The 12,900-nt window shown below is 40.7% G+C and overlaps 1 protein-coding gene across 1 annotated transcript in view; it reads right to left on the bottom strand.

Moving 5' to 3' along the window:
* Positions 1–657: 657 nt before the first annotated feature.
* Positions 658–12,900, bottom strand: part of FAM19A1 (family with sequence similarity 19 member A1, C-C motif chemokine like) — a 221,761-nt gene continuing 209,518 nt past the window's right edge. Inside the window, exons 4-5 of the mRNA XM_017835159.1 lie at positions 8,217–8,341; positions 658–4,386 (exon numbers count right to left, since the gene is read on the bottom strand). Of these exons, the coding sequence (XP_017690648.1) occupies positions 4,369–4,386; positions 8,217–8,341 (143 nt within the window). The 3' untranslated portion in view covers positions 658–4,368. The remainder of the gene's footprint in view (positions 4,387–8,216; positions 8,342–12,900) is intronic.

Here is a 12,900-nt window from a genome sequence, read left to right as displayed (position 1 = left end):
ATTTTTCTCTGACAAAAAATAGAATACCAAGCAAAGAAGCATGACCCATTTCTCTGTCAGGCTCTAAACCCTGCTTACTGGGATGTGACTGAGGTATTGATATAAGAGAAGTTCATTTTAGGCTACAATATTCATTGTGCCACTGAAGAAGAAACAAAGCCTGCCACCTTCAGATGAAATGGATGTGCTTTCCAAGCCAAAGTATGTTTATCTCCTCCACAACTTCTCTATGATCTGTAATTACATTGAGACCATATAGTGAAACAGAAAAGTTGCAAATGAGGAGAGTTAGGAAGGTAACTAATCATTTTATAATAGGAAAACATACAAGCAATAAACCACTGAAAGTACCTGCAAACTCTGTCAGTAATCAATAGGGCTGATAAGAACATCACTCTTCATAACTGCATCACCTTCAGTAATTTTCATGGTCCTTTCTCTTGTAATGCCAAGTCTGGGTGCACATCATGCTGTTCATAATGTTGCCCATAGCAGTGGACTTTCCCCATGGGTCTTTTTTTTTTTTTTTTCAAATATAGCATATAGCATATTCAAAGCAATATCAAGTCATACCACACTGAGCTCTTTATTACCAGAGATTTTTGGACAGAAGCACATAATCTAGATTTTCTGAATCAATAGGCAGATGGTGGCTACTTTTTTTTTTTCAGTATTTTTTTCCAACTCTTACATTTTAGATTTACATAACTTGGTTTCACACATCTGAAGAAACACTGACATAAATCTAAGTTTATCTTCGATGCATTTACAAATATTTTTCTTTTTTTTTTTTAATTTCCTGACATGTCTCTGTCTAGACTTCTGCCAGAAAGCAGGAACTTCAACTTTCTCCTCTGTTGACATAAATACCTTTTAATATTATGCAGAGAATGGCATGACTGTCACTTTCCCATGAGGATGTGGGACCCATTCACTCCCCCACTGAAACACATCAGCTTTCCATCAGCCAAGATAAGTAGCTCTGACATCTTCCTGCTACACACTGCATATCCCTGAAATACAGAATCTTTGTGACTCTAGGCTGGTTGAATCTTTTTGATTATTGTTTTCAGTTTGGTTCCCTGAAACAACAAAGGTTAGCTGCATCCGACTCTTAATTTGACTTCATCTTCTATTACTCGTTATTTTTTGCGAAGGCCTTAATTCCCCTCTAAAACATTTTAATTAAAACAGCAATTTCTCAGTGCTGCACTTCACGAGCAGATTTTGCAGCAACTTCAAAGAGACGCAGATGTTTACTGAATTTGGTGGGGTGATATTTGAGGCTGCCTACTGGCAAGGAAAAAATTCATAAACATCTCTGAGAAACTTTCCTTTGGTAATGACAACATTTCCTTCTTGTATTTTAGCAAGTCTAATATTTCCCAATCTCAACAGGCATATTTCATAGGCACAGGCATAAGCACTGTTATCTCCTCACAGTCTGAGCCCTGTGGGATGCACTGCTTTGGGGTAAATACCTCCCAGTGCTGTCACCTCGGGCTTTGGCAAAGGGTACAGGAGGCCATGTGTACAGTTTGCTCTGTGTGTGTCCTCTTATGGATTATCAGGAGACTGGGAATAAGGAAACCAAAGTTCAGTTTCTGCTCAAATTTTCCACAGCCCTCCAGTATGATCTTGAGTGGCCATTTAGCTTTGGGTGCCTCAGTTCCATCTGGTAAAGGGGTGATAACATATCCTGGCTTTGGACTGACTTACCTCCTGGTGGCAGGGTCTATCTCCCTGTGCACCAAGGGCTTCTGAGCTTGAGAGGGTCTTGGGGTTTTTAAAGCGCTGTTCAGAAATGCTAAGGATTTGTTTTGAGGAGTTTCTCCTTGTGGCAGGTGAGCCTGGAGGGGGTCTGATGATCCTGTTTGGGACCACACATGTGGGTAACTGGGCAGGCAGTGTTCCTCTCTGAATTGAGATAATGGTACTAGGGACACATGGCCATGGCAGTCTATGTCTAAAACGCAGACTAGGGTTCAGGTATCTTCTGTGGTTTGTAGAGGTGGCTGTAGCCAGAAAATACATGACCTGTCCATGGGACACCAGGGAGGCTTGTCTCTGCATGCTAGGATCTACAACTGGTAGTGAGGCTCATGCTCCTTTCCTTGCACAGAAGAAACCGCAGAATGTTTAAGGTTGGAAATGACCTCTAAAATCATCAAGTCCAAGCGTTAACCTCACACTGCCATCTTCACACTAGACCACGTCCCCAAGTGCCACACTGAGATGTTTTGCCAACACTTCCAGGGACGGTGATTTTACCTCTTTCCTGAGTAGCCTGTTTCTTCCCTTTCACTCATTTCTTTTTGAAGGGGAGATAAATAGAATTACTTGGAAACAGCTTATCCCTTTCCACTGTGAGCATCAGGCAAAGACCAGCATGGAAAGCTGGCGTGGAGTATGGCGTGACACGTCATGTAGCTGCTTTAACCTACAGTGTAATTACAGTGACAATTTCTGCCTCTTGAAGCATCAGGATTGAAGTGGTTGCCCTGAAGGAGAAAGAAAGTTAGTGGGAGAATTGCGACCAAATCTAGGCTGGGAAGTGCAGCACTTCCTCCACATTGGATTAAAAGTGATCAGCATGGCCAAAGGGGTCTTGTGAGAGACAGGTAAGTAGGCTGAAAGAAAATTGGAAATATTAAAGAAATGAAGCTAGACTGGATAAAACTAGTTTTACAATTCCCTATTCCTCTTTGATTTGGTAGCATTAGGTGGACTCAAGGGTAGATTGCACAGACTTATGCGTGACAGCAAGACACTTTTCCACATGAATAAACCCCCTGGAATTAATTGAACTGCTCACAAAAGTGCCTGGGAATGTGAACTAGGCTTGCACATTTCAACCCTCAGATCTGATCTTTCTTCAGCAGTGCAGGAGCCAGGCTACCTGGTGAACAGCAACAGCTCAGCTAGAAATGGGAGTTCAAACCACTCACAGTGAGTGGGTCCATGTCTCTGTGGACACATCCTTGCTGGGGAGCATCTCAGCTCATCTGAATTCTCCTTGGTAAGAAACATTACAACTAAACTGAAGGAAACTATTCCTGAAATGAAAGCAGGGCTCAGCCACAAGTCTGTGCTTACCACAAACTGTTCTGTGTTTGCTGTGCCATGCAATTGCCCACATGTCCACTTTTAGCTGGTGGCAAATGCTCTCAATGAGAATTAACCTGACCTGCAGCAAAGGAAACTTAAATTTAGGTAGTTCTTCCATGTGTGCTGTGGGATAAGAGCACACAGCCAGGCAGTCCCTTGTGTCGGGATGTGCCTGAGCATCCGGGGTGTCCACAGAGGCATTTGCTTCAGCTGAGGTGCTTGTTCACCAGTGGCAAATGGGCTCCTGAAAAAGCAAACCGTGTGCAAAATTCCCCTCATGTGTTGGTCTGGAAAGAAATAGCTTTGTTGTTGTTTCAATGAATTAGCGAGCCAACAATGCAAAGCTTTGGAGGTGGTTACTGGGTTTTTACTGGAGTCTCTAAGAGCTATACAAAGTCTGAAGACATTGTACGTACAGTACATCTTTAATAAGAAGGGAGCTCACAGTCTACCAAACTCTGCCAAATAAACTTTTAATACATACTGTACTTCACTCAATAGTTGTCCATCTCTTCTTCGTGGAATATCTAACAGCTCTAAAAATATTTTCTTGGAAGAGGATAGAATTATCATTGTTATATATCAATCAAGTATGGTTAATGAAGCAAAGCCAGCATGCTAGTATTGCACGGGGGGAAAAGCCTCCAGAACACAAAGTGAAACAACAAATGCCCTCAAAATTCTGCCAAAGGGAACAGGAAGCTCTGGATGCCGCATCGGTAGGATTCGTGTAGCTCTTCGGCGTCCTTTTACCGCAGCAGGTTTGCTTTGCTTCTTCTCTGCCACATTTCTCTCTCAACAGGAAGGGAACTTCCAGACCATTACAAAAAAAGGAAAAAAAAAATTACAGCAGCTGCAGCAAAGTGTGGTACTATTCAATTTCTTGAAGAGCGAGGCTTTTATTTCAAAATATCATATATTAATATATATATATTTCTATATATATATACTTTAACTGGTATAAAGTAAATTGTAGATCCAAACTTATACTGTTGTTTGTACTTCGCAATCTCGGAAACTTTAGCAAAGGAACCATTTTCTTCATTTTTTTTATTTTCAGCTGTCAAAAATCAGGGGCATTATTTCCACCGAATACTTTCTTTCACACAGTAAAGCCACTGTTGTTATCTGGTAAACAGTCAAAGTGCAAATAAGAAATCCATTTGGCTTGTAAATGCTGAGATGGTTTTAAACTTTCCATACTTTGTCCTCATCCATCAGCAGGGCTTTCACTGCCTCCGTGCAGACGCGGGTGCTCTGTTAAGTCCTCGGGTGGATCTGCAGTGAGAAAATACAAAAGAGTCAGTTACGTAAAATATGCTATTTTTTTAATGTATTCTTTTGGGAAAGAAAGACCCAGGCTCTGTGGCATAAGGGTGAGTGGTATAGCTGAGTTTAAATTGCAGTACTAGGTGTGTGTGTGTCTTTTCTGTCAGGGCTGCAAGAATGTAAGGACATGCAAAGGACAGACCCTGAGCAAACTCCTGCCTGTGCCTTGGGAGATGCTGGATGTGCATCAACTACTTGGGTTGGTGGTGCAGGAGATCATAGAATCCCAAAACATCTTGGTTTGGAAGGGAGCTTAAAGATCATCTCGTTACACCCCCTGCCATGGGCAGGGACACCTTCCACTATGCCAGGTTGCTTCAAGCCTCATCCAACCTGGGCTTGGACACTTCCAAGGATGGGGCAGCCACAGCTTCTCTGGGCAACCTGTGCCAGTGCCTCAGCACCCTCACAAGGAAGAATTTCTTCCTGATATCTAACCTAAACCTACTGTCTTTCAGTTTGTCATTCCCTTCCCCCTGGAGTAGGGGAAGGGAATGACAGAAGGGCCTGGTGCCAAGGTGCTCTTTGCTGCGGGATGAGATGAGCAAAGGCTACTGAGAAATGTGATGCTCAGGTGCCTCAGGGAACCACAGAATGCCCTGCATTTCTCTGATGAAAAATGTGTGGAAAATCAAGTGTTTCTCTGGAAACTGGGGGGTGGGCGGGCTGTAATGCAGGGCACAGGCTGTGAAGCTGGAGAGGCGCTTTGAGCTGAGCTGCTCTGCGAGTCCTCAAGTGCTCAACGCTTTAATATCCATCCTCCAGATTATCAGCAACATCCAGCCTGAGATGCTGCTCTTCTATTTCCCCTGGTACCCGTTGCTCTGCTGAAATGTGGTGATGCAATCTCCAGGCAGGTCCTAGTACAGCTCCAAGGGCCCCACGTTTTTAAGGAAAGCACTGAAAGTTATGTTCTTAAATTAAAAAAGAAAAAACCACAACATAACCAAAAAACCCTCCCCAAACCCCCAAAAACCATCTAAACAATCAAAAAAAAGGAGTGACTAGAGATTAAAAAAATTGAATGACAAAATGATTTCTTTCCAGTGTTGTTTGTCACCTGCCTGACCATCAGTAGAAAACAAATTGATTTACAGAAGCTGTGAGCTCTATATCTTTGGCTTTAAAAACTTAATTAGTGAGCTATGCTAAAGGACTAAACACAGAAAGAGGTGTGCTGGCAAAGACTTCACTGGATATGTTGTCCACCTCCTTCTGACATTAATCAGTATTAATCACCCTAGAAAGTGATTCATATTGTGTATATACATGTATTCATAAATATATACACGCACACATGGTTATGTGTGATTTATTGTGGGCCTGGAAGAACATACTGATGGGTGTTTTAATCCTGAGATTCACAAATGTGAATGTTTTCCTTGTCAGGACAGCAGCTGCCCAACATAGATGTATTTAGTGTAAGGAAGAGTCTTCATTAAAACAGTTTACAGCCTGTGCAGACTTGCTCTAGCTTTTTGGCTCATCACCACAGATATAACTAGGTTGTGGACTGACTTGTCTTGTTTTTTTCTGCCTTCTTAACTTCCTTACCTACATAAATTAGACACACATGGCCCAATCTTGCGGCCTGGACTGTGATCAGTACAGATTGCACTGTAGTCTCTTTCTCTGCTGCCATCTGAAATGGCCAAACTAAGGAAAAAAAGTCTGTTTCAGGATCTGATTGCTTCTATTGCTTTACATTTATGTTGCCAGAGTTGACACAGCAGTACAGATTCCAGCAAAGTTTCAGGGACTAAGAAATAGAATTTTTACTCAGAAAATGCAAGAGACAGTTGCTAAGCACATCATGTCATGTTGCCTTTGTCAGTCGGGTTCTGTAATGATATTTTAAAGCAACAAAGCAAAATTCTACTGGAAGCAGCACCATAAGGTACTCCCCTCACAAGCTAATTAAAATCATTCCTGTGGGTAAATGAAGAAATATTTTTTTTTTCAGTTCTGAGCATTCACTCTGCAAGTATTTAATTTAAATGAAATACAATAATGCATACTGAATAGATTGGACCATACATCTGCATATTAATGAAGCTCCTAAATTTCTAGCAATCACTTCTATCGCCTAAAACTAGTTTATATGATGAGGACTGGGGGAGTTAAGAGTAGGACAGTTTGACTTGAAAAAAGCAAATGCAATTCCTAAATTATATAACTTGCAGACAGAGTGCAGAAGGAATGAATTATTGCATAAGATACTTCATGTTACTTCTTATTTCTTCAGCATCACTTTCTTCCATTTTAACTCCCCAATTCAGTGAGAAAAAATGTTGCCTCAATGGAAAGGACATGTAGTAAGTTTGTGTTTTGGGATTTTCTGACTGCCCTGCAAGGCACATACATTAGGGCACAACCTTCCAGTGGTGCTGCACTGTGACATGACCAGCTGAGAGCACAGAAGTATTTACAGCAACAACGATGAAACTGAGTCATGAAATCATAGTTCCCTCCATGCTTTCTTCATATTTCTAGGAGATGACAGGGACAATATGGATCCTGGTTTTGGGAGTCACTTCCTGCCTTCTGCAAAGGAAATCTCCTAAATTAGCAGATATCCTAATAATTGAATGTCTTGGTGTGATTAGCCATGCCAGGAGGCACAGCTCAAGAAGCTGGAGGTGCAACACAAATCCTTCATCCTAGTGTAGATCATAGGGAGGGAAAGAAAAGAATTCAGATGGCATGGGGGTCAGTTAGGGTAAAATCTCCTTCTTCAACAGAAAGCCTAAAAGACATGAAAAATGACTAGCGTTAGGACTGCAGGAAAAGGAAGAAGTCAGAAAATCATGACACTAAGCATGTTCCTGTGAATTAACAGCTGGGTATGAGTATGTAGAATTTCTTAATAAACAGGGAAAAATGTCTTGAAAATATGCCTTTTTTTATTATTTATCAGGTTTCAAAAGATATTTTCCACTTCACAGAAAATTAAAATTTATATATTTATAAGACATACTTTGAGTTGAAAATCGTGTAATTTTCTTGGGAAAAAAAATCAATTGTAGTATGAAAATGAGTTAATTAAAATTAACTCATACAGGTTGAATACAGGTATAGGTGGCAGTTTTAAGAAAATGGTTGTGAAAAAAAATCTCTCAATGAGAAAGAAAAGCTAAAGTCTATTTTTGAAAAACACTTTTATTCCCAAGGCAATCTCCTAGTGGGAGAAGTTTAGGCAGCTCATTCACACTCTTTCTTTGCAGCCCCATCTCTGTGTTTTCCTGGCATTGTGTGGTGAAAGCTGTCGTCTCCTGCTGGCTTGTGTTACCTGAACCTTCAGCATCTCAAGAACATGTCACTAATGGGTTCATGGGGCTAGAGCTGCTCTGAAGTAAGACCTGACATGCAGATAGTGAGTTGAGTCCTCTGTCTCAAAGCCCTTGTACAGCTGCTACCACAGATGTGGCCTGGAACAGCAAGGAATGGATGTAGGAAAATATTCTTCCCTTTAGCCACCAGAAAGGGATTCAGTGAGGGGCATTAGGGGTTTTCTTAGAGGTAAAAATGTCTTTTGGAAAGTGGCCTGGCAATTCAGCTGCTCCAACCTGCTGGTTACCGAGCCTGGATTCAGCTGACCAGCCTGATCTGTCTGAATTTTCACCAAATTATGGCCAGAAGCATCGAGTGACTGGGGAGGTGTGCAGTGATCCTTAAGATTTTTACAGCAGACATGATGATGGAAAAGACACGGGCGAGCAATCATTAGTGATTCCCTTTCCTAATAGGACCTCCTGGGTGTAGACAGAAAGACAGCTTACTCTGGTGGTCTTGATTTTATTGCCAGTCGCACACATCCATCCGGAATTGTCAGGCAACGTCTTACATTCCTCTCCTTCTAGGCAGGGCTCCATCTCACACCACCATTTCCCAATCACTATAGAAGCTGAAAGAGAAAACACAATGTTTGCAACTGAGTTACAATGAACAAATCTAATTAAATAATGTCTCAGGGGTCTAACACTGCATTTAAAAGGCAGAGTGTCCCTTCAACTGGAGTTTAGTTGCAAGGATTTCATATTTAATTACTTCTTTGGCATCCTGCATTGCCTAAGACAGTGCAGTGCTTTCCACAGCCTCCTCACACACGAGATCCAGTCTGTTATGCTGTGACTGCAGGGGAAGCTGTGATGGCAGCAATACTGCTGCAGACTAAGGACCATCCACCCCAACAGCCTGTCTCTGTGAGTGCCAATCTGATCCTTATGGACATATATAAGTACAAGGAAAGTCTAAAGAGATTTTCCTCAGAATATTCTCTGGGTCTTCAGGACTTGTGGCTCAGGCTGCTCCAGATAAAAGTGTGTCTGCTTTGCTTTCAGTACTTTCAGCTGGCTTATTTTTTTAACCACAAATCTCTCCAGAATTTTTTGAACCTATGGAGACTTTTAGCTTTCCCAGTATTCCATGGCAGGGAGCATCACAACTAGAAATAGAGGGCAAGGTAATACTGAACAGTAGCAGAAGTTGTTTGTTGAAACCTGATTATGAATTTTATAGAAACCATATTATCTCTAGCAGTAACTTTTAATTTCCAAATATTTGATATTGTAAATAATGTCAGTGTTTGGACCTTGTTGTTTGAATTTAATTGGCACTTATGTTTACAACCTTGAATGTACCTTAATGAAGTTTCTTGCCTGGGAATTGGTATCTGACTATATCCTTAACTGTATCTTAATGACATTTTTTGTCTGGGGATGCTGATAAACTTTAGCTCACCTTGCAACTGTGACTAGTTAGAGTGTGAGTGGCTCTGTCTGTGGTTTGTTTTCTCTGGCAAGAATTAATTTCATGGTTGTACTCAGGAAGCCTGTCAAAGCTTTCTGCACAGTCACTCAATTAGAGATGCTTAACCCATTCATATCACCCCACATGGCTGCTCCAAGCTCACAAAATACCTTGGAAGCAGCTGACTACCTTATACCTCACCATTCAGCTCTGGAAAATACCCTGTTGTGCATGCATTGATTTGAGGACATTTCAGAGTTTATAATTAAATTCTTGAATATAGAATTTAATAGAATAGTTCAGTTGAAGGGGCCCTACAATGATCCTCTAGCTCTCTGTGTTGTCTTTCCTGGTTCTTCCCACAGATTATACCTGATTTTTATAATGTAATATATCATTTATCCATATATGCAACACAAAAAAGAAGCTCTTTGCACCTGTGTTTGCAAGGCAGTTTAATGATGCTATTCACACACCTTTTTCAGAAGGGTATCATTAATGCTGCTAACAGTAGAGAAAAGAGATGTCTCTCTCTTTGCTAGGCATGAAAAGGCACGAGGGCTGAATCTGTGCTCTAATAATAGATTGTGCAGTGGGCAAACTGAAAAACCATATCCTGCTAAATACTGGCCTTCACAGCAATCATCAGAGCAGAGCATCCTCAGGATGTGTGAGAAGAATCCTGTGCCACGGAATCAAAAGTGCAGGAGTGCCATAGGATTAAATAACCATGGAGAAGGATCCTACAGTGCTGGGTACTGAAAAGCACAAACCTGAACGCCCCTGCCTAGGGAGTTTACAGTGTAAACCAGAGATATGACATGAATACAGACTGAGAGGCAGCATGGAGAAGCAAAGCTGTTCATGGCAATTAAAATGATCTAACTGCTTATTGATGCTGCTAAATGCAGCCCAAGTATTCAGACCTCGACCTTGAAAAATAATCAAATGCAAAGTCAGTGCTGAACCTTCGTGGCAACTGCTTCATGCAGTGGTGTGCAGGTTTTAGTACACATACTTATTTATGTATTTATTTATTTGTGAGCACAGTGCAGTGCAATCACAAGCAAGGCCATCCAAGTGTCCTTCAGTGAATACCCTCATCTGGACTGGAGACCAGGCTCCTTTTATAGTGGGGGAAACTAAGGCCCTTTGCAGATGAAAAGCTCTTATTTGTCTCTAATATGTAAGTAGGCAAAATCCTTTGTAAGTCTGAAGGACTACAAAGCTCACTGTGGTCTCGTCCTCAGCCCCATGCTGTGGCAAGAGCAGCCAGAACCCAATGAAAATTACTTTCTTTGAGTCTTGTGTTAATAGGTCTTCTATTAAGAGCCTTGTAATCTTTAGTTGTCCTTCTAGGGCACTGTTGATGAGTTCTACTTGATTTCAAAGTTTTACACCTCCATCTCTGTTCAAAGAGGGAGGGAAAAGCTTTAAAATGAATCACAGTTTGCAGCCTTTGAGGTTTGGGTCCACCTGTACGAGGAGGGGTGAACTTTCCCCAAGGAACATGATGCAGCTTCTCAGTGTTTAAGTTATGTCTCTCTGAGATGTGCTGAAGCAGTTGTGTTAGAGAGAGAATTGCTCAAGTTAAGATGCTTTCCCTCAGGGTGGTTTACACTGAAGAGCTCCCAGATCCTGAGGAACGTGAGCTTCTGACCTGAACTGCTAATTCTGGCTGAGAACCCCAGATTCCCATTAGTCACCAGGCAGCACAGGCTGTGAGTGCTCACATCATGCTGAATTAGACACTTGTAATGTTTTGGAGTGGTTTTCATTGTGTTCTTCTCACTGTCTGGGGAATACATGAAGCACAGAGTTTCTTCATGCACGGCTGAATTGACTGACACAAATACCCTCAGCCATGGGGAAAGAAAAAGGATGTGATGTAGAAAAGCCTTGATTACTCCTGCTTTCCCTGTATTTCTGTATTTTGTTTCAGTTATGTATTTTTTTTTTTTGCTCCCCAGCTCCTGCTTGCTTAAATAAGGGCTTGCTTATATTTCAGTTATTTTCAAGAAAATGCCCCTTTTATAAGAATATTAAAATCCAGACATATAACCAGTGGGGCTGGGGAGAAAAGCAACTTCCTTCAGAAAATTCTCAAGATTTCTTTTCCAGCCAATTCACACAGGCTTGTTTCTTTTTTTTTTTTTTTNTTTTTTTTTTTTTTTAATAAATCTTTGTTTGCAAAGCTATAGAAAAAAAACGATCAAAATATTTAACTTTTGACGTATTTAGTCTGCATGGATTAACACAAAAAAACATTTGGTTGAAATGGCATTTGCTAATCATGTGCTCCAGAGAAATAAGCTACAGATAAGAAATCTCAGGATCAGATTGAATATAGGGAAAGGGGAATAGAACAGCTTATATTTTCTAGTGTTTACACAATTCTATTGCATTTTAAAATACGTTTGTTCCCAAACATAATGCCCAAAGCCTTAGCTGAGTGCAGAGAACTGCCAGTTTAGGTTGGATTCAGTGGTTTTCAGCCTTCAAAGTTCATGAGAACCTTTGCAGGTTGCATAAGGGTAGTGACCGTGTTTTGACTTGCTCTTGTGCAGCACCTGGAGCACAAAGGTTTGATGCATGAAAGAGCTGGAGGGGGATGTTTTCCCCCTGAATTTCAGTAACAGTGTATTCTATTAAGGGGCAGTAGAAATGCACTGAACAACTTCAGACATCTACACCTAAAAGGTCAAATAAACACGGAAACACTAATCGTTCCATAATTTTCCTCTCAGATCAAGCCAAATTTGGAAAAAATACACAATAGTTTTGATTAAAACCGCCTGTTGAAACTCCTGAACTTACCATGTTTCACATTTATCGGTCTTCAAGTTCTTGCACTAAACTGAATCTACTCAGTTGTTCAAAGCCCTCTTACAGGTGATTAACAGGACATAGACAGAGAAAATGTGTGCACACAGCCCAGAGACTCACAGGCACTTGCTTTTGTTGTGTTTGCTACCCCAGTGTGTATAGAAAATGCAAAGGCGTTTTTTTCCCAGATAAAATTCTCCTTTAATTTTCTGCATTTGTATTTAGGAGATTGCTTTAACAACATGACAAAGTCCATATGATGATAAGTATAAAGACATTATATTTAACAATGTAACAATATGACAGTCCTCACAGAGTAATAGATAACTTTAATTCATGTTTATGGAATACCCCGAAATGTGAAAACAGAACAAAGTATCATCATGCATTTTTCAGCAGTTTAGAGGGAACATGCTATGTATTAAAATGTTCCAAGATTGCTTCTGCAGTTGCCATTATGAAGCCACAGCAGCTCTCTTTTTGCCTGTGATAAAGTGTACACATTTTGTTTGTATAGAAATAGAATACAAAGGAATGGAGATATTAGATTGCGCTTCCTCCTGATTATGGGTATCGTGTTACTCCAAGGAATAAGCAGCAGAGCTCATTTTCAAAACCAGTATGACACTCATTGCAGGATGGGAAAGTTTCCACTGTAAGTATAGAACATTCCATTTTAATCTAGTTTCCACCAGCGAAGATTGATATAAATAAAATTTAAATAGAGAACACATTTCACAGATGTCAGAAGTGAAAAAGACTTTGTCAGCTTAATGAAAAGATATCAATTTTCTCCACTTTATTGAATAAATTGTGAGTCATTTTCTAAATGGATTAGATTAAAGGAAAGTTCAAACTCCCTGTGAGAGACTCTTGAGCTGATGGAGA

The sequence above is a fragment of the Lepidothrix coronata genome, unplaced genomic scaffold, assembly GCF_001604755.1.
Source record: "Lepidothrix coronata isolate B3197 unplaced genomic scaffold, Lepidothrix_coronata-1.0 Scaffold249, whole genome shotgun sequence".
Classification (NCBI taxonomy): Eukaryota; Metazoa; Chordata; class Aves; order Passeriformes; family Pipridae; genus Lepidothrix; species Lepidothrix coronata.
Note: the sequence above shows the minus strand (reverse complement) of the source record. Positions and strands in the feature narration are given on the sequence as shown.